At 41.4% G+C, this 22796-nt stretch overlaps 1 protein-coding gene and 1 pseudogene across 1 annotated transcript; both read right to left on the bottom strand.

The window, feature by feature from the left end:
* Positions 1-675: 675 nt before the first annotated feature.
* On the bottom strand, positions 676-22120 carry DAPP1 (dual adaptor of phosphotyrosine and 3-phosphoinositides 1). Its single transcript, XM_035543562.1, has 9 exons — positions 22059-22120; positions 12739-12861; positions 9661-9794; positions 5962-6092; positions 3865-3912; positions 3621-3683; positions 1824-1909; positions 1163-1250; positions 676-726 (listed from the first exon to the last, which is right to left on the bottom strand). Exons 1-9 carry the CDS (start codon positions 22118-22120, stop codon positions 676-678), a joined length of 786 nt encoding a protein of 261 aa, XP_035399455.1.
* LOC118247874 (uncharacterized) lies at positions 12123-12239 on the bottom strand (annotated as a pseudogene).
* Positions 22121-22796: the final 676 nt, after the last annotated feature.

The raw sequence follows: 22796 nt of genomic DNA on the forward strand, positions 1-22796 counted from the left end.
AAATGTACAAAATCCAGCCCATTTTCCAAGGGGCAGCATAAGGGACCAAAATGCAGGTGGCATTCCATTGCTGTGGTATAAATCTAAACTGTACAAAAATACATTTGACCAGAAGTGTTACTCATCCATCGCCTTGAAATATTGGGTTTAATTGTTTGGATTGTAATCTAGGTATTATTTACAGGAATGTAATTAGCTCTGTCATTGTTCTTTTGAGTTAGACCTTAAACAGGCCATACAAAAGAAGTCTTTAATGTTTCCAGAAGGCCTGGTTTTAAGTAACAGGCTCAAGGTTACAGACTCTGCTGCTAATGGTTAGTAGTGATGGAACTTGCAGTAAATTCTCAAGAGTGCTCTGAATGACCGCAAGGTTTTGAAGTGACTACTGTGACTAGCTAATGGGCGTCTGAACTGTGTGCACCATGGACATAAATCACACATATCAAACCGACACTGCGATTTTGCAACAGTCTTCACACATGACTCAACAGCCTGAAAGCACTCGGCTGTACAAATCTGCGTGCAGAGCTGGATGCAAACATCTGTGTGTGGCAGACACACGTGCACAGGCCCTCTGCAAGTCATGCAGACATTTGAAACTGTCCCCTTGTAGCCAGGCGCCTTCCCCTTGGCAAAGAGGCGATTCATGCCCAGGGAGCAGTACTGGAGGTGCAACTAGGAATTGAGGGCGGAGTTACGCTGCTCCAGTTGCTTCCGTATTTGTGACTAGAACAGAAAAACAATCCATTACCATTTGTCTGCACTGATGTGGGAAAGTAAACACGAATCCAAATACTGATTTTTTTTTTTAAGGAAGTAACATTGTCAAGCGTTTATGTTGTCGTGTCATTGCTCCCTTCAGGACCAACACATGCAGTCTGTGCTGATGCTCAATACCGTCCACTATCTACACAGTGACATCTTTGAAGATGGAAGTCATTTCTTCTTCGTAACAAGTATCCAAAGGGCATCCCAAAAATGTAAAGTAGGTTTGCAGACGTATACATTACATGAAAACTACGTATTCTGGTCTAGCTGGCCCGGAAGCCAGAGCAAGCACTCCTCGCTGATACTAGCATGCTGTAATACTGGGGCTTAGTACGGTAGTACCAAGGGCACTGTTTCCCGAGACGCAGTCATTTAACACCACACATCACCTTACCAGTTTCCATCGCAGTATTTTAATCCACTCGTCCGCTTCTATTCCAGTTTTTGCGCATAGGTAGTATGTCCTTAGTGGGAACACTAAGCTGTGGGTAAACAATCAGAACTATTTCTTAAATTGCTGGAACAACCTGGTGGCTCCTCCAAAAACCGAACCCATCTGGCCTGTATGTTATGTATATGTATTAAAACAAAGCAGGGCAGTGATGTTGAGAGGCTAGCCGGCGGTGGCTCACAGTCCTTCACAGCTCATGGACATGCTGGCCTAGGCCCACGTGGACCCAAGACTCACATTCGGGCACAAAAGCAATTACTGTGTGACCTGTAGCAATATTTGATCTGGCAGCTGGGCCTTCCCTCACTGAGCTCCACGAGTCTAGGTGGCAATTATACACGCTTACAGGATTAGGAAAAGAAGTGCCCACAATATACAGGCCCACCCTCTTCCTCCTCACCAAGCCAAAAAAACCTCTTGCCACTGGCAATGAGCCAATGCTGTGCAGGACTGACACAGGATGGGTAACAAGAACAGGCTCATGAGCTAGAGGAAGATCAGGGCTGCAAGGTCAAGGGAGCTTTCAAAAGCATCCAGTGGCTACATTTAAAACTCCTGGCTATTTTGGCCTTCCCAGCAAGGTGCAGAAAGAACAGCAACTTACCAGAAACAATTGACTCTTTCTTGGGAATAGTCAAATTGCACAGCCGAGCATTCAGTTAAGTCAAGTGCCCGAATTGGTTCTGTAGCCTTGAAAATAAAGTGGTTTTAAAATGGGAACACATGAAAACAGAATATAAGGCTAATTCAGTTCCTCTTCAATGCACATGGACCCTTATACACACTCCAGGTTTCTCTGGGTGTAGGTGCAACAGGTACAACACTGCAAACCCAAACTAGCAAAATCAACATCGGTGCTAATGTCAGATGAATGCAGCTAAATGTAAGATACTGGACAGTAAGCTCAAATCTGGACAAACAGCAAACTACTGCTGCAGGAAGTCAGAATTAAATGCAGACTGCTGAGGGTATGGTTGATTCATTGTAACGTAACAGATGCAGTAACAAATCAGGTGTCCAGCTGAGGCTCACAACAAGAAGGAGATAGTTGTAAGTCTTATCAGGTTTAACCAGCTGTTGGATATTTAATTAATTCCAAAGTGCTCTAAAAGGCTGAAGCTGAGTAGGGAGAAAGGCAAAAGGAGAGCTCAAGTAGTGTGTGTATGTAGCTTTCTGGGGATGGGCCTGGAAGTGCTAAGGTGCAGGGATGCAGAGTATTTGCATGTGACTGCAGCCCAACACCCTTAAGAGTTACCTTCTCTCCAGGTGTGAGTCCTTTTGACTTGTTTCTCTCACCCTCACCCTGTTGAGCACCTCATAAGAAGTGGCTGAAGTGGAAGAGCAGCTGCTCTCTGCTCAAACACCCTCAGCAGCTCCCACAGTCCTTTGTCCAGCATACAAAGTGTTTTCTCACCTTTCCTTATGTTTTCCTCTGGCTCATTGTCTGTTAGTTGTGCACCACGTTACAAGGAAGCTGCTTGCCCGTAGGTATCTACAGCAGCAGTGGGAGTGCCAAGACCTGCTGTCATGGAGGAGGCTGTATTTCTGCCCAAGATGCATTCTTCCCTGCTAAGCCACAAATGCAGCTCACGCAATTGGGGTGCTGCCCTTACAAATGTTACGCTGGAAGCCTAATTCAAGGTGGCTTAACTGAAACGAACACCGATGGCAAATCCCACAAATACTATATAGTTGTTTATAAATGGGAATGTTTGGGATGAGAGGGCAGGTGCATGCTGTTGTGTTAAAATCTGTTAGGCACTTGAAATAGGGCTGGGCAGAGGTAAACCATTTGGCTGCACTTATGGAGGAACTCACCCTAGAGGTCTTGCAAGGGTAGGGAAACTCTAGCTGTATTTTTACTAAGTTTAAGACAAAAATGGAACAGCAACTGAAAGGGTGAACTTTTTCCCAGCTGCAATAGGTGAAACTATGTGCTAGGTGGAGTGCTAACAAAGAGGTTTTTTTTTTTTTTTAATGAACAGCTTATGTAAACTGTGCAACCTTTTGAACTAAAAGGATGAAATCAAGGAATGCAAAACATACTTCTGGTATTTGCAGAAATATTTTAATAGCACTGCTTTCCGTCAGGCTGTATGTCAAAACTACCATGAAAGCTGTGCTGGTAGCTTGAAATCCACTAATAAAAATGCCCTGTAAAGAGCAACTCTAACTAGTAGGTAAGACTGACAGAGCACAGATGTTTTCTAGCTGTAAAACTTACTAACTTGATCGTTAAGGTCATCAGCAAAACTCTGACTTTGAAAGGTCTTACCCCTCTGACAGCATGGGAAGCTGTAACTTGGTAAGCTGTGATAGATATGCAAGAAGCCAGAGGTAGGAGGAGGTTGCAGCTGCCTCTACAGAAGTTTAAAGAGTGGAACTGGTGTTTGCTACTTACTGTCTGGTCTTTGAAATATTTAAGTTCGTTCCTATGCAATGTAAACCACCTTGTCTTCCAGTTCTGAAAGATTAAGAATGGATGGTGATTGCTTTGTGAGAATTTAGTGTACCGCTTCTCGGGAAAGAAAAACACAAATTGTTCCTCTCTGTAGGGAAATTGAGGTCAAGCCATTTCAGCTCTGCATTCTCTATCCTGTGTGTGTGATTACAGAGTAGAAGCAAGGAATAAGAGGTTTTCTTACCTTGACTATTTTGCCTTGTTTTACCAAATATCCCTCTTTCGTACCAAGCTGTGAAGTAAGAAGGAAAGGGATCGGGATTAGAGACAGCTCTGCTTCCATTTCCCACGTCCTCCTCTTTGCCTACATCCATGAGATGGAAGAGCAGTCTATTCTCAGGAAACTTTCCCTCGCTGCTTGCACTATCCTCAGCCCCGTGTGCCCTGCTCCCCTTGTGAGGCTGGATCCAACACCGGGATAAACATGGACCTGTGCTGGCTCTAGAGGCAAAATCTTACACCGTGCCTCCCTATTCAAGCTTCTGGCCTACATCTTGTCAACCAAATGAAGCAAAATACTTGCAGTTATGGTTGATTTTTTATTTAGTACACTTGGTTGGCTGTCCCTGTGCATGTTATAACCAGAAGTACCCAGGGTTTACCAGACAGTGGAATTACCCACAGAAATTGCTGTTGAAATGCAAGAAATTTCTTCTTTCAAGCAGCCACATGTTTCAGAGGAAAGACCTGTTACATTCTATGCGCTTACTGAAAAATTATTTTTTGAACTGTTTTACTGGTACCATGAGTGACTCTAGGAGCCGGTGATTCCTCAGATAGTCGCTGAAACTTTCTGTACGGACCTCACTGTGAGACTGCTGACCTCTAGAAACCAGATTCTTGGAGAATTGGTTACTATTTGCTCTTGGAAAAAAACATTGCCTTTTATGTGCAAGCCAAGTTTCTTTGAAGGCTAAGTGGAACTCAGACATGAATAGTTAGTTGTAGGATACAAAGTGTTTCTTTCATGGACTTAATTAGCCTGTATTAATGTAACTCTTCCTCTTTTACTCTCAAAAGTTAGTTATTAATATACTTTACTCTGTGTTTTGAGCAATAGTGTTCTGGACAAGCCACCTGTCTCACTTAGATATGAGTTACCAGGGATTTAAAGTCTCTAATTACTGTCCAAGTGAGTCACAGATGTCAGAGCAGATGGCCCAAATGGATATGAAGATGTTCTCTTGTTTCTCACACCAGGAAGGCATGGCTTCTAACATGACACAGCTTTTTACTAGGGCTGAAAGGGTCGAGGCTCGCCTCTGTCATATTGCTCTTTCTATTTTGGGTGCAAGTCTGTGTTAGAATATAGTAAGCCATCTTCCTTCTTATCATAGAGTAAGATAAGATGATTCTAAAATAGTAATAAGTTCAAATGAGAAAATGCTAAAAAATTCTTTCAAATAATGTACCTATCAGGATACAGATACACTTACTAATTTGGTTGTACCACACTTCAGTCTGGGGTTTCCTTTCATGAATGTGTCCCTGCCTGTCTTTTGAATGTTTTTGTTTGTTTGTTTGTTTGTTTGTTTTTGTTTTTTTCAAAAGCTCCCTTTTTAAGTGACTTAGGAAGTCAGAGTTGCTCTCTTCCTTCCTTCCAGTTAGGAAGGGGTCTGTATATTGCTAACTGAGTAAAAGAATTCTGCCAAACCAAAAAGGATACTAAAATAATGAGCAATGAGTTTCTGTCTAATCAGGACCACTGTTCCCTGTCAATTAATCCCCATGTTCACTGAGTGAGACAAAATATCACAGATCCTGTAGCTATTACGTGCTTTAGTTATTGTGTGTTCCTCCCCACACCTGTGGAGAGAGGAATTTCTCACTGACTGTAAAGGTTTGCCCAAACCAGGGCTGAGTGCAACCTGACAAAGGTATTGTAGCATACAGCCTGACAAGTTTGTCAGAAAGACTTGAGAAGTGCTTGTCTTCTGTGTTGTTTTTTTAATTCCTGATAATGTTAGTGATAAGGTGGCATTTTAAAGGGAAGATAATGCAGGAGAACTAAAACCCTCCTACGTACTTTGTTTCGATGGCCAGACTCACCTAGACCAGCTGCAGACAATGTTTTCGCACTGACAGCATCGAGGTTCTCAGAGAAAACAGTTGTGAAAGGTTTTGCCTGTACCTAGCAAATCTGTTTTGCCTTGTTTGGCGAAGACTTCCTGTATTTCAGAACCCATAAAGGGATGAATTATTGGTGTTATTTCATAGCTCGCTCCAGCAATCATACTAAACTCAGGCCACCAAACATTCCTCACACCAGAATGTGACTTACTGAGGGAGCACTTGGAACAAGATCACTCTCTGTCCTTCCCGTCTGCATTGCTGTGTGAACTCGGACAGACTCATAAATGGATGGTTCTTCCACTTTGCATGGATAGGGATGCTTCAATACAATTAAGGTTCCTGGAGAGAAAAAGAGCAGGAGTGAGTAATCTGGTAAAACAGTCTTAGAAAATAACTGGCAGTAGCTGCCTGCTTGTGGAATGGTGAACCTGACCTTTTCTTAAAAATGGAAAAGGTATAATGACTCTCTCATGTTGATAAATCCAGTCAAATATTTCAAACCTGCACCATTTGAATAGTTCAGACTTTGTGAAGGATGTCTTCTACAAGAATTCACCCATGCTACAGAAAGGCACTTGTTGCTGGATTCACTTGCCCAGTCTCACCCTCTTAGCTCTACTGTGTTGCTCAAACAGACTCCACAATGACTTGGGCACCTGGATCTTGCTTAAATACATTCCCTCATCCCTGTACACATCCCTGGGTGTGGATTTGTTCGTGAAAACCCTCTTCAATTCTTCTAAGTAGTAGATAATTAAAACCATCCTGCAATGCATTAAAAAAAAAAAAAAAGTGGGGAAAAAACAAGGTGGCAATCCTCAGAGGTAAGTGTCTCATCCTGCCTGAACCTTCTTTCCAGTCACGGAGTAACTAGGTAGTACAGAATAAATAAACTGAATCACAGGTTTCATAGTTAGTGAACGGTTACAGATGAAATGCTGACCTAAGCATAGTCAAAATTTGCCTTGTGACTTTCTTCAAAGTACAGGCATCTCTTTCACTGCGTGCACAAAGATATGACTACAGCCGTTATCATGCCTGTTTATAAGCATCTGTGAAAACTGTAAATAAATGGTGCCTCTTTAAAACTTTTAAACCTACTGGCGTTTACACTGGGACATATTAAATTCCCTTCCCGTGCATGAGGATGGGTGAGTAGGCAGGATGCTATACTAGATATGAGGTCATAAATTGTCCTGGTTTTGCCAACTCCCCACACTTTGATTCTGCATAAATCCTTTAATTTGTCAAAGATAGACTTCAAAACAGTAAGCCTGCATTACCATCACCTTTTATTATTTTGCCATAGTTCTTCCTAGTTAGTAACATTTTGATTAGAGTGATTCTTTATTCTTCAAATAAGTTTTCTTTCTCCCATTTTCTGCAAAAAACTGTGTTCGCAGTAGTGAATCTATCTCACTATTCACCACAGTGAAGAACTTCCTCAAAAAAGGAAATGCTATACCTTTTAATCTCCTTGTTTAAACACAATATCGCAGCGTACTAAATGCTGCTGCATTTCCATTTTATGCTGGTATTGTTAGCTGTTGAGGAGGAGAGACGCTAGAGGTGGCAAGGACTTGGACTTGAAACCCGGAGGTGATTTGAGTAACTTAAATGTGAAATAAGGTTTAAATTATGTTTTGTAATGTGAAGAGCTACAAAGGGAAGTGGAACCATGACATCTGAAGTAGCCAACTGAAATCTGCTCACAGGCGTACGTATGGGTGTATGCAAATACGACACATTCAATTTGCAATAGGTAAAAAGTCAAGATCAGTTTAATTCTCTCTGACCTTACAGGAAGAAAATGCTGTACGTAAAAAAGGAAATTGAGACACACCCCATCACCAGCCTACAGAAACTATTCCTCAGCACAGACACTGAATATTACCATACGTACATCGTAGACGGAGATCCCCACGGCAGAACTGGCAGGACTAGTTTAACATTTCATACAATACTTGTTTTCTAGTAAGCTCTCCATGTTTTTTTCTCCACAAAAGATACTTGTACAGAGTCATTTGGTAAATATATAAAAGAACTAGTAAAAGCTGTACTGCAGCAAGATTCTGCTGTTTGTGCACAGTATCTATTTCTAAGGAAGAAGATAAATTAGCCAAGTTGTTGGAAATGCTAGGTTCGAATGACTTTTGCTTTCTTGTCTGAGTAATGACTCTATGTTTCTGTATGTTTTCAAAGTAATTTAAAGGAAAAACTGTTAAACAAAACAGACAGGTAAAAATAACATTTTGACCTTGTCCCTTTGAATAAAGACAGAAATATGGAAATATTTGCTTTAACAACATTAATTAATAGGTTCAGCTTGCCTGTTCAAGAAACAATCTCACAGAGCACAGTAGCCTCAATTTCCTTTTAATTATCTGTACTTCAGGAGGAAGTATACATGTTGCACTGCAGAAAAATAGGTTAATCCATGCAGCAAGCTGAAATGGCAAATGAAGCTGTAGCAAGACAAGGTTTGTTGGCCTTGGAGCACAATCCTGCAGCTGTCCCAGTACGAAAGAACCACTGTGCTCCACTGACCAGTTTGCAGGGCTGTGGCCCTCCATGTTCAAGTACTGATCAAAGAGCCTGGTGTACCTCTTCAGACACACAAATAGCTCCAGTGAGACAAAACTTGAATGGAAAATAGAGGAAACTATTACATACTCTTCTGTATTCTCCTGGAGAAGCTGGCAGCCCACGGCTTGGACTTTGCTGTGTTATAAACACTTTGCTGTGTTATAAACTGGCTGGATGGCCAGGCCCAGAGACTGGTGATGTAAGCCCCTGCTCCCTTTCTAGTAGAGATCGGTTATCATCACAGAGAGTTTTGACATCTGCATCTGAAGGAATGTTGCCTGAATGCAAGCGCTCTCTTCCTCTCTACTGCTATCCATAGTAAGAAAAGGCAAAGCATTTTTTGATGGGATGTTCAAATGTTTTTTTGCAAAGCGACCCTTGAATTTAATGCCTGTGATCAACTTCTGTCAAAAGAGCACCGATGTGTATTTGTGTGATATATCACAGTTACTGCATATGGCAGCTATTATTTAACTGGTCACTTGCATATATGATTAATGCGACTCAGAGTTATTTACATACACTTTCTACGCAGGATATTAAAATTTTTGGCACTAATCTGTTTTGACTCATCTTCTACTCTTACATCTGAAGCTTATTGTTAAAACTGTCACTTTCATGCTAACACACACCTGTTTGTTGTGGGATTCCAGTCTGGTAGTGCTCATCTCACTTGTAGGAATACAGTTTAATCTTTTGACTCTTAATTCAGATAGTATGCTGGCTGCTAAAGAAGCCTATGTTTTTCTCCTGTTCTGAAAAGCTACACCAATCACTGTAATAGCAAATGAAATCAGCAGACTGATCTGCTGTAGACAGAAAGAGGGAGAAGTCATACAGAGCACATTTCCTACAAAAAGGCGGAGCATATCACTGTAGACTTGCTTGGATGAGGAATTACGAAGCTAAAGAATTTCAGGTCCTTTTTCTACTTATTATTATTGGGGGATTTCAACTTCATATATGAACACTTATTTCCTCACTAGTTAAAAACTCTGCTTTGGTTTTGCCCTTTTTTCAGAAGGTTCTGCTCCTCCCATTACATGCATATTTTGAAATGCTGCTTTCTCTGGGAGGCCAAAAAGAGCTCATGTCCCTAGATAGCAAAAACCCAGTAAGTTTACATGTAGTTTGTCTTCACCATAACTTGAGTTTTTGAAGAGGGATATCTTAGCTACCTCAGGTTAACACAAACGTAAATTTCTGAAGAGGAGCACTTCAGCAATAGATCTACCTTTTAACATATCAAAAGTTCCTTTTACTCAGATCTGTGTGAAGCATGACTATAAGCATGTTGATACAAACATACGTCTCTCCTTACCTGTTTCACTTCCAATTAAAGGCTGATTTGCAAAGTGCATGACTAATTCCTTCAAGCTAGAAAATTCGTTAAATCCGAATTTGAATGAACTTCCTGTGTGTTCAACATGGAAGTGTTTCACAGAATCTTTTCCCCTAAAACAGAAAAGAAAAGTTGTCAAGGCATAAATACCAAGGGCATTTGGCATGTAAAATCCTTAAGTAGCAGCTTCCACTACAGGAAATCAGATCACAGGCTGAAAATCATTGTCCTGGCAGTAATAATGCTGCTATTACTAATAGGCACTAATAGTCAACACATCTGAGAATCAGATTTATTAAGAAAATATAATTGCTGCCTTACAGATGAGGGATAGTGAGAGCCTAGAAAGGCCAAGTAAGTTAAACTAATTATTGTTGCCAATAAGTAAAAAGACATAAACAAGGTTTCCAGCCTTCTGTCAAAGCAGGATGACACTCTTTGTTCATCTGGCTTTGGTCATGATGCTGTACCTGGGTCACTCAATGTATCTTATTTTTCAGGTGTCATCCCAATCTCACTGAAAACGCTTTGTTGCTTTTTCAATCGTAGGCTTTTTTGCACCCAAAGAGGGATTTAATAGCCTAACTTCAGACAACTAAGGCTTTAAAATTTGTCTGCTTTGTCTCTGTCCTCAGGCGAAGGGTTCCTCTACAGTGGGTGCTGTCAAACATGAACCAGGGTCCTTTTCCTGTCAGGGAAGTAACATTATTTGTTTATGAAAGCTGATGATATTTAGAGAAGTGTGCAAGGCCTCACTTCCTGGATGGGTACTTATTTTGACTTCAGAAGGCAGTGAAGCACTTAGAGCGAGTATCTCTTCTCTGAAAAAGTTACTTTTGTTAATATTACTAGCATCCAAAGGAGTCCAGAGAAAAATCTGTCTCAGGAAAACTGTATGTAGCAAATACACAGACAAATTTTGCAAAAGAAAGGGATTTGTCTTTTCTGTTGTTTATTGCCACTTCCACAGGAGACTAAACAGCACTCAAGACATCATATTGTAGAATATGCCTCTGTCAACCTCTCACGTGCTTTGCTCTACAGCCAGCTCAGATACAAAGCGTGCAAGTCAAGTGCAGAAGCCCTATCTACCAAATAGCCACTACAGCCCTTTGCTATAATGACAGAGTTTTTATCTTTTCATTTAATTTCACAAGAAATACAATGTTGCAATGACAGTAACTTCTACTCTATTTCCTTGTTCCTTTCTAAAGTTGGCTAATTTAGCTGGGGAAGGGAGTTTCAGGCAGCATATAGTCTCTCTCCCTGTTCTTCTTACAGCTGTCAGTTAAAACCCCAAGGGACGTTTGAGCACGGTTTCCTTTTACAAATTACAATAACGACTGGTGAAGTTTCTTCAGAGGCAGAAAGTAAAGTAAAAGCTGTAGAAATAATTTTAGGATAGAAGAAAACGGCAGCTATAACTTCCAAAATAATTCTACAAAATAAATCAGAACAAAAATGAATTACTTCTTCCAAAATGAAGTTTTAGTATTAGTCAAAAAATGCAAAGGAAAACTTAGAGTAGAAAATGGACAAATGAAGTATTTTAAAATCAAAATAAGTATTTCAAGGGAGTTGTACCACCACAAAACTGATGTAACAGATTAAAAGACCAAGCATCAGACTCAGGTCTGGAACACTCCGTGCATACAGTGATGCTGTGACTCTTATCTTATGTCAAGAGATGAATAGAAGAAGATTGGAACTGGCCCAAAGTAGACTTTTCTAGGTATCACAAGCCTAGAATTTGTTAAAATGGCAAATATATTTTCACTAACACTTTAGCTTTCATTTCATATTAGAACAACTACTTAAATTTCATTTTGTTATGATGAATTGTTTCCGAGTGCCCTTGAAAACTAGTTTCACAATTTTTTTTTAAAACTGAGGTAGATTATTCCAAATAATGTTTGGTTGCATTTTATAGTCAAAAATACTAACTAGCAAGATATAGGTTCTTCTGAAATTACTTCTTTAAGGCAGGCTATTATACATACATGCTACCATTCTGCTTTCCAACACTTGCACTCAATTCAGACATTCCTACTCTGAATATCTGTTCTGTAACATCAGCTTCAGATCTCAGTCTAGCACCCCTCAAGCTCCCTCTATAAATGGTTGTCTATAGCAGTAACAACTTTAGCAGTGTGTGTATAGTCATACTTGCTCCAGAGCCTTCTACCAGAAGTCAGCGACACAACTGATATTTACTTTTCATACCTCAGGGGATCAGGACATGGGCAAAGTGCACTTTCCTCGGGTTCTGAGTGACTACGCTCCCAAATCGTAACAGCTCCTGGTACTGCACATAGAAATTCACAGTTTCAAGGGAGAATGCTGGGTTCCTATCTACCAGGGTCATGAATAACTAGCATCGTTGTATCTATCAGAGTGACTTTGGCTTAAAAAGTTACTGCGATTCAGCTGAGCTGTGGTTCAGAGGCTTAATCTGAGGCAGAAATGGGCATGAATGCAATAGCTTAAATGTTCACTACAGGCTGATAAGATAAGAACAGATACTACACTTGATCTTAGCCAAAAGGCCAAGAAGCAAGGCTTGATATACCATACAGTTGCCAAAGGCTATGAATGTAATTAGGGTTGGTTTCCTCCGTGAAGCAACCACCTCATGTGTCTAACGTGTGTCCCATGTTGACTGTCTAAAATACTTTGGCTTCTTTGCCTCTTGGGTTTTTGAATGTTATTCAGTAGCAACTTACTCAGGCTAAGCTACACCAGCTTTGTATAGGCTGTGTCCTGAACTGATGTAAATTTCTGTAATTCTGATGATACGGTCAATCCATGGAATAATGCTTTCTCCAGTAAAATTAGTTCATAGTTTGGAAAAATGAGAGCAATTTCCAAACCCAATGCACGTTCAGGTGTCATTCAACAGGATTACATCATTAGGAATATAAATTAAAATAGTTTGGGCCTTAGAAAGAAATCTGAAGGTCATATCAAGGCACGAGATGCAAAAAAACATAGGAGCAAGTGAGACTAAAAATGCCAGTTATGCAGCATTAGATGAACTCACTTCTGTCTGTACCTTACCTTACAGAGAGGGAATACAAACCTTCCCTTTCATTACTCTTCCTCAAGAGATAGCTTCCATCCTGCCCGTTGGAAAGAAGCAGAGCTTCTGCTGCGTGTCGGGTAAGATTATCATGATACCACCTAGGAAGACACAACAGGATTAAAGCATCATTCACTCTGCTCTTAGTTAACAGCTTCTGCTGAGTTATGGAAAAAGGAAGCACTGCAACTAACACTGCTAGGATTCTACATTATTCTTCTCACAGGCTCACACAGATTGCACAAAACTTGGCCTCTTAAGGAACCTCCTTTTGACAAGCTCAGAAAATGATTTTCATTTTAATGATGAAAATGTGTTCTTCCACAATTTACAGTTGATAGCTTGCTGAATCTTTTTAAGAAGCCTGCAAATTCTACCTGTGTAAGCAACAAGAAATACCCAGACCTATTCTGAGAAGGTGAATGCAATTCTGGGGGGTATGCAGGATTCCTTCTCTAATTTCAGAATCTGTACTTCCTGCTGTATCTACACACTTAGGTATGCTTTCTCTTTTGGGGCAAGCACACAGCACTTTAAAATAAAAATCTCCTCCCAAACTCCGTATTTCTCACAACTCAGTTCACCTGCACTGCTACAATCTGCAATTTAGCAGATTTGCCTAACCTTAAATTTTTTATTTGAAGCATAACCTTTTTTGGAGGATGGAGCAGAGGGAAGGAGCAAGGTTAACCAACAGAATTTGATGTGAAAATTTAGAAAATATTGCCATCACTGCTGTTCAGCCATATGTGGTCTGAGGAATGCAGTAAAGTATCTGAACACTTGCTGCATTTAACTTCAGTGAATATTCATTACTTTTTCAACACAAAAAAATCCATAAGGAATACACACGGAATTCTGTGGAAAAAAAATCCTGCAATGAAGACCATGAAATGCTGTTCACAGCCTCATTTGTGTCCAAAATGATTCAAAATAGAAACAACTGATTTGTTTCAACAGAAAAGGATGTCATTAGAAACATTCCCCAGACTGAACACAGAAAAAGGGCCACAGCTATAAAAGGCTGGAGTGCCAACCCTGTAAGAGACACTGTATGCAGATATGAAAATGGCTATATACACACACCAGAACTTCTGGTGCAGAAGAAGGAGAGAATACAGTGACTCTGGTACTTCTCCCCTCCTTTGCATGGGGGTGGTGCTGTTTCTCCTTCCCCTTCCTTTAAAGAAGGCTCTTAGTGTGTGCCTGTAGTTTTGGGGTCAAAGTCCATTACTATTTCAGCTATTGAAATATAATTTGTTTGAAAGCAGAAGGTTGGATCACAGCACTTTCTGGCATTTGTATCACAACAGTCTTCAAACTGAAGTGATGTGTAACTGTACACTCTTTCTCCTTATCTGTTCATCACAAGTTGCCACTAAACTTGGCATCTCCCACAAAGTTTTAACTCTGAATTTAGCTGGCTGCTTATTTGAAAGGCCAGCTGGTTGATAAATTGCTTTATAAGAGACCTCAGACTGTTAACCCTGTGCAAGACAAGTTCCATGTGAAACTCAATACAGGCAGAGTATTGCTGCTTTGGCTCTAGAACGTGCTCTGTGGACCATCTACACAGTAGAATAAAATAATGAGTATTTAAAGATCAAAGTGTCATCCTCTGAAACACCTGTCAGCCAAAATCTGTTTTGGGATTAACTGCCCAAGTAACAGTCAAAGGTCAGATCTGTTCTGATGTGATGAGGATCACAGCAGCTTGCAGGGTTAGCTGGATCTACAGCTGAGAAGACAACGCTGTGTTCTGGGTGGAATGTCATCATGCGTTTTCTTTCACATCTGTGCAAAAGAAATATATTCAGAAAACGTCAAAAAAGTGGTCATTTTCATAAAGAAGGCACGTTCGGTTTGAGGTTGCTCATAAGTGTGCTGTTATCTTATTTCCAAAAAGCCTTTTATTTGGATTTTAAAACAGATGCCACTTAAGTTCATAAAATGTTCTATTTAAACCTCTTTACACACAAGAGTGACAAATGAAATTCTGCCACTATGTTAGCAGAGCCTGGGGGGAGCACTTGGGAAAGTAACCTTGGCATAAAGTGGATATTTAAATCAGCTGGAAAGGTTGCACCACTCTTCTCACATAAATATGCTATCTCAGACAAAAATCCCTCAAATATTACCATGGTCATCTTGTTCAGCTTAAAAAATAGAAGTGAATGTGAACTAATAATGCAGCTTTCGCTGTCAAAGTGGCTGTGTTACACAGCTATTTTATCCCCTCTGTTGTCACAGATGGCTCAATCAGTAACAACTGTCAGGTTACTTGGCTATTCCACTCTGAAAATGGTCATCAAAATTCGTTTCAATAACATAAAAGCAGGTACCATTTAAAAATCCTGTGGAAAATTTAGCATTTGAACGTGGACCACCAGTAAAGTAAATACACATCCATGGAAATATCTGAAGGTCCTTCTGCTCTCCTCACCAAGTCTATCTGATGACGCAAATAAAAGTAAACAAGGCTAAAAAGAAACCCTAATAACCTTGTACTTGGATACTGCTAGATGCACTTCAATTGAATTTAAGTATTTGTTGGGAGGGAGAAATCCTTTTTTTTTCTTTTTTGGAAAAAATCTTGAAGGCAGTTTCTTGAAATTTGCAGTCAAAATGCAGGATTAAAAAATAAATACATCATGGTAATTTGATAAATTAGCTGTTGTATGCTGTCTGATACCAACTGAACTTTTAAGATAGCAGACTGAAGCTCAGTCTTTGTGGGTATCAAGGAGGGGAGACATGGCTCATTCAGCAGCACATTATAAAGGGCCGTCACCCTTACCTTAAGTTTTGTTCTTCTGAGTGATAACTGGAAGAGGAAACTGTAGATAGAAAACATAATATATCTACTTCCCTGACTCCTTAAATCAATAAATTAGTTCAAGTTGAAAGACACTACAACTACCCATCTGTTTGAGGTCATTAGGAAGCTCTGCTTCAAAAAAGCTGAATTATCTGGCCAACGTTTTCGTTTTGAACGACAGCCCATGCCTTGCATATTGGGATCTCCCTAAAGGTCCTTCAAAAAGTCAGCTCTATTTGACATAACTTACAGAGCTTGCATTTACTGCAAAAATTTTGGAAATATGCTCTGTACTCTGACACTTGCCAGACTGAAAATCACCAGGAGAGCAGAAATTGTCTGGGACTCCTGACACAGACCTCTCTGAAGAATACGGAGGGAAAGAAAGAGAAAAGTCCTTCCCTGCTTCTGAGCCTCTTCTGCTGGGTGCCCTTGGCCTTGCACATGCTCCTGTCTCAAGTACAAATTTCTAGGAGGTGTTTTTTTTGTGTGTTTGTTTTTCCCAGTTACTTTATTTCTCCTATCAAAAATCCTGTATGCTCCACAATGCTATTTCTCCTGCTCTTCAGGGTGGAAGCATCTGCTGGGCCCATCAACAGCATGTCTTAAGACAGGCACACATCATACTGACATTACCTTTGTTTCTCTCTGGAAATATAACACTTTTTCAGAAATCAGACTACCCTTTAGATGAGATTTCATCAGTGACAGTGTAGGACCGGCCCTGCTGTTGTCACTGTTAAGATGACGAGGGGGCAGAAGAGAGACAGTGCCCCACGGAGCCAAAAAGCCATCACAGCGCACGGCCTTCTCCTCAGGATCCGCCCACCAGCGGGATTCCCCCGTGGTGGCTGACACACCACAAACCACATCTGTACCAGCCATCCGTGCCATTATCGGTATGCCAGTCTGTACAGGCCCAGGATAAGGCACTTTGACATGAAAACTTATTTATTTTTTTAAGATCTCTATGTAGTTAATGCAGTGACTAGATCTCTCACCACAGCAGTGTTTGGGGTGGGAAGCTCCCTCTTCAGATAATAACAGCATCCCCAAAACGTGCATGTGTTCTTTAATAACCCAAAATACTTCAAAGAAAAATGTTACTGAAACATCATTTCTAGGTCCCCTACGGATCAGGCAGTTCTTATGCGTGTCATCTGCCATTTCCAATAATGTTGTTGGCAAAGAAACGATATGGGTATTTTTCAAAAATGTTTCTTTTCAACCCATGGGGCTGGTGAATAAAGCTGCAGTTGGCATCAGATGGATTAACTTTTTAACAGTATTGGAATACACAAGAAACACAAACACTCATCCATGGCTGACATAAGGATAAGTGCTGAGAGACTTGGCTAATCCTCTTCTCAGACATTTCTATATGCAACTGCTTCATGTCCAGCAGCAAAGCTCACTTCTCCTCATCAATAAAAATGACAGATAGCTAGTAGCTGCACGGAGCACAGCAAGAAGTTTTGACTGCTGTTTGCTTCTCATGTCTGAAGTGATGCTTAACTTTGAGGTATGCCTCACTATCAGAAAAATGCAGTAGGGCTTATTTTTTGCATCCTTATCAGATTATGTTCCCAGGTAGTTACAGCCTGGATAGAGTTAGATACTCTTTGTACTTTTGGGTCACTTCTGTAAACGCTCAGGCAATTTCAAGTTCCTTCTTTGAAACAGGAAGGAGATTCTCAATATTCAGCTGAATTTCAGCTGAAGCTCCCTCCCCTGCTGCAGTAGGTGCACTACTGCTTGTTCTCCGTGGGTGAGCGTCCCTGCGGATAGCACTGTGGCTGCCTGAGCTGCAGGAGCCAAGCAGAAACGCCACAAACTAAGTCACCTCTCATCCAGCTCTGAAAGTGAACGGAGACACACATCAAGGGGAGACAGTCTAGAAGTGCTCTCAGTAGGACTTCATTCCTAAATTATTCAGAGCAGCTATTTACCCTGGTTGCTGTTTGTTGTTATGGTGGTGTCGGTAGAACTTTGCAGGTTTTGCACCTTTTTATGTATAAAAGGAACCTTCTACCACAGCAAGTTGAATTACTTTATACTTTGAAATTATATACTAGCCTCAAAGATGTATTCCAATCCTTAGTTTAAAGGAGTAGTATACTGCAGTGCTTGATTTATCTCCTTTGGCTGGACATGATGCTCTTCATGTGCATTTACCCCAAAAATGACTCTACAAAATGGCCTCACTGGTTTCTCTAGTCTCTGCATGCTGCATATTAGCAACTTCAAAATCAGACAAGTCAATTTCTTTTTCCTATTCAGAAACCCTAGAAATACTACCTATCACCATCACGAAGGGCTCCTTGTATGTCACGTCAGTGAAAGCAATGATCTGGCAATGTCTTAATTGCACGAGTTGACAGAGCTCTAGAGAGCCTACAAAAGGGTGAGAATGTTGAGAGAGGAATTATGGGTGGCAGACAACCAAAATGGTATTTAATAGACATCCTTTCAATGTGTCACACTGAAACACTAAGTTTCAGTGTGTCACAGTCAAGCACACACCCATGGAAAGTACTTTGCTGGAATACAAGGGTGCCACCTCATAGGAACATTAACTAAAAAACAGAAATATAAGGAAGTGACTTCAGTGCACCCAACCTTAAAATTCACATCTTCTATCTGCACGCTTTCACTAGTTCAGCTTCTGCTTCTCACTTCCATTTTCTCTCCTCCTTCTCTCAACTGACTTTGTTCTGTGTTTCACACATTTCTTTGGCCCACTTTCTAGCTGAGTTAATTTTGACCTTGTTTACATTAGAGATATAGATGAAGAAAAAAAATTATTCTGACCATTTCCTCTGCCCTGGTCATATCAGTTCCTCATCCCAGAAACAAATTTTATCATAGTCTGATTCATGTCTGTGGTCTGATTTCTTTTCTCTTACTAAAACTAAGCATGAAGTTGCTCATGCTTAGACTTATTCAGTCTTACAAACACTGTTTGTCACTATATTGTCAAACCTGGAGCAGGAGAAACATAAAAACTGTGCTACAAGAGATGACAACACTGGAGCTACAAAGGGAAGAATGCTACAAAAACCTGGCTCCTCTTCCCACATTTCTTTCACCTCTCAAAGACAGAAAATAAATCAGCGTTGCCAAAGCTGTATTATGTTGGGAACAAAGGTGCATTACCAAATCAGTCTGTAATTACTGAGATGACGAGATATTCCACATTCTCATCGCTTGCGCAAATAAAAGAACCACAACGTGGAGTTCCCCAAACTCACATTATACGTGATCGGCTACTGGAGTTTCACACTGCAGTACTCAGGCTGTCCTTTTAGCACGAGTAACAGCAATAAATGCAACTGGAAAAAGTGCTGACTCCAGGAAGAGCCAGAGAGCTCTTGAGAGAAGAATCATAAAGTCAGTTTCCTTTTCCTTTAAACCAAGATACGTCTCTTTTGACAACCCTCAAAGCTCCCTTTCAAATATTTTTGGAACATTTAGGTAAAAATTTAATGAATGAGGTAACATGTTTTTTACTTATGTTCTGGTTTTGGTCTTCCTATTCATTCAGTATTAGTTACATCTATAAACACCCTGACAATGGAGCCGACAGGATTCTGGGTGTCCACTTTGAACTCTTGACTGCCTGACCACCAAACCTATCAAATAGTTTAGATGGCTTCAAATAAACAAGCCACCATCTTCCCACAGACTGAGCGACTGAAATAAATTGTTTAAAATAACAACAAAAAGCCAAATCCATCACACTTGCTGTGATGTAAAGGGCTAAAAAGTTCTTCTTTATAAATACTGAGGCTTTGCAAACCTACTACCCAATCTAATAAACAGCTTTAGATATGCCTAGACGTCTCAGTGTCTATGATTGTCCCTGATAACAATTTGGATTGTTAAATCTCATTTCTTGATTTTTATTTTTATTTTTATTTTATTTTATTTATTTATTTATTTATTTATTGGTGATGGGTGATATACCTCTAGCAGGAGCAAAATAACAATGGGGTTTGTGTAGATTGACTTTTTTTTTTCCTTCTCCCTTCTGCATTGCTCTCAACAATGTACTAATTAAAGTGTAATTACAGGAGCATTAATCTAGACAAGCCCAGTGAACACCAGGTCCTCCAAACCTAGCAGAGTGTCTGATAGGTTTTGTACTGTACACCCAACTGCACTGTTGTCAACTTTCCATTTTGATAACCAGCTGACCTGGTAAACTCTTAAATTATTCTGGTACCAATCTCCTTTCCCTTAAAAGTTAAAAAAAGTGCTTCCCATTTCACACTTCTTCAAACCTTCTCCAACTTCTTTGATTTTTGCACAACAAAGCAGAAGCTGTAAAATAACCTATTTCATTTTTTCCCAAAGGCATGTGAACATCAAAGTTGCTCCTCATTTGAATGAGCTTTTTCTCTATTGGTCTTTACTACAGCAATGACATATATTCCTCACCAGAATCGGGTCTCAGCTGTTCTAGATGCTACACTGGGTGTAAGGGAAACTCATCACTACCATAGCACCAGGGACTAAGATTAAGGGAAAAAAGTTGTGGTGCCTGAGAATTGGATGTTATGGTCTGGCGAGTGACATGCTTACTTCTTACAACTGAAGAAGTATTTACATTAAGAAATCTTTTAGACCATGCCACCAGCACGATCATACTGATTGCCTCTTTTCCTATTACTTGAAACTTTTTCCTCTTTAGGAAAAAAAAAAAAAAAAAAAAAAAGTGGACTTAGTACTACCCCCAAAAAAAGAAGTGCTTTATTTAATGATTTGAAGGGAGTCTTTGTTTGGCATTGATTATTCAGCTTTAGTTCATTTAACTCAACACACTGCCCTGAAGGAAATGCTTAGTATTTTGGAGTAGGGTGAGAAGTTTAGATCTTGCCCCTAAAGCAGAAATAAAATAAAGAGGCTACAGCTTTAAAAAAGCATCTTTGTAGCTTTCTCATTTGCAGTCTTCCATTCCCACTTGTACCCAAGCAGGTTGCTGTCCTATGGGACCATCAATTAGGATGAACTTCTTGCCAACAAAGTCATTTATGAGCATAGGTCACTGGCATAGATCAGCTCAGGCCATATAGTCTAAACAAATGAAAGTCTGGCAACTTGGAATCATGTTTTCTACAGCAGCTGAAACTCACTTTTTTTTCCTGTAGCCTTTTTTTCAGGATGAGAGTAATCTTACAATTGTACAGGGAAAGCAGATAATGCCCACTCTGGCTACCATTACAAAAGTGACTTCACTTCATTTTGTAAGTTAGATGCTTCACTAACAAGGCACTTCATTAATAGGTGCTTCCAAATATGCAAACTTATTAGCTGTATGGAGATAGTAATTCCAAGCCTTTGTATTCCAACCTCTTCACTAAGTGAATTAATCCCTAAAATAAATGGTTATTCAGTCCTCATCCGTAAGTACCCAGAAAGCAAAAGTTTTGCTTTTTTCCTCTTTTTGAATGCAGAGATGACACCAGAGCCTGTTTGCTTTTTCAATATCATCACTGGTCTTTTTTTCCTGCTTCGTCTCCCCTCCAATTTGCCACCACAGCCCCTTCCCTCCCTGGCCTTATGGTTGCCACCTCTGCTGCTCCACCAGCCTCCATTTCTTCCTATCTACAGCAACACTGCCTGTGGAAAAAGCAACGCAAGCCTTCCTGGTGTAAAAAGCAAAACTAGCTAGAGCAGACAAAATGGGCAAGACACGTCAGACTGCCAGCGGTGAGGAGGGAACGAGGTCTGTGGCAACCTGCAGACTTCCTTTTGCTCCTGGGGCTTTGTTTTGGGGTGAGGATGGCACCTTCCAGAGGGCTGGCAGCTGTCCACTGCCTGCTCCTCTCGCTGCCAAAGCCCAAGGTGCTCAGTGAGGTGTGGAGTTGGGGTGGCCTGGGTCCAGGTCAGGCTGCCCGCTGGGGCTGAGGATGCTCAGAGGATGGGCTTGGTGCTCCCTTGGGATGAGGCAAGTAAACCAACAGCCAGAAAAAAATCCATCCCCTGGCCCTACATGGGGACACCAACATAAAAAGCAGCGTCTTCCTGATGGAGAGGTCTTAACCAACATAGATATGCCCCATCCTGGAAGAGCTGTAACCCCCTGGTTATATCTGAAGCGCCTGCCTGCACTCTTGATTTTTCTAATTATTATTTATTCCCCACCTGCTGTGCACCAGCATCCTCTGTACACCTGTTGCTCTCTTGGACCCCATCACCCGACGGGGTACCAAGCCCCTCCAGCGGGCTCGTTACAACAAACCACTGTTTTTCTCACTCCACGCTTTATTAATATATATATACTTCTTTTTTACCCAACGCCTTATTATTAAAGCTGGCACTGCCAGCCCCGCGCTGCCCCCCACCCCACACCGCCGCGCCCCGGCGCCGCCATTTTGCGCGGGGCACCCCGCGCCCCTCCGCCGCCCCGCGGGCCGGGGGGCCGCCATTTCGCGGCCGGACCCCCGCAGCCTCGCCGCCTCTGCCGCCGCCGCTTACCCCAAGGCCTGCAGCTCCTCGTCCAGCCGGGCGGCGGGACGCGGCTCCCGGCGCTCGGTCATCGCCTCCGCCCCGCCGGGGGACGCCGCCGGCCCGCGGTGGCCTCCGCGGGGTGCTGGGGAAGTGCGCGGACGGGCGGCCCCCGGCGGGTGCTGGCCTCTTGGCGGCCGCCCTGCCGCGGGGAGGGCCTGGCCGCGGGGATGGGGCACCCGGTGCGGGCTGGCTTTGCGGTGCTGGAAGCACTTTTCCCAGAGTGATTCAGCCGTGAGAGCACACCAGGGGTGGTACTTGCTGTCCTCATGAGCGCCCGCAGTGGGTACCCCGACCTGTTTCGTGTACACGATGAATGAACCCGCACAGATCTTTTACTTCATTTCGTTCACGTTTTACCTCTGACTTACGATGTTACATCTCTGACTTCTGATGTTTCTTCAACTGTGCCAGTAATAGGTTAGAACTTGTTTTTTCCTAATGCAGATCAGAACTGACAGAGATTCAGCACGTGTGAACGTCAATATAAATACACACCGCTCACTCATTATAAAGGCTCTTACGTTCAACAGACTGATGAAACATACTTTTATTATTACTTTCTGAAGCTGCTGTCTCTTTTTCTTTCTTTTATCTATTTGCTTTGTCAGCTTCCTGAGCACTCTTTTACACTCATAACTGCAAGTTCAGGGATAAGTGATTTCTGCAGCGGTTGTCATCCCTCTCCATGTAAATTTTAAAGAGATC

This window comes from Cygnus atratus, chromosome 4 (assembly GCF_013377495.2).
Source record: "Cygnus atratus isolate AKBS03 ecotype Queensland, Australia chromosome 4, CAtr_DNAZoo_HiC_assembly, whole genome shotgun sequence".
In the NCBI taxonomy this organism is placed as follows: domain Eukaryota; kingdom Metazoa; phylum Chordata; class Aves; order Anseriformes; family Anatidae; genus Cygnus; species Cygnus atratus.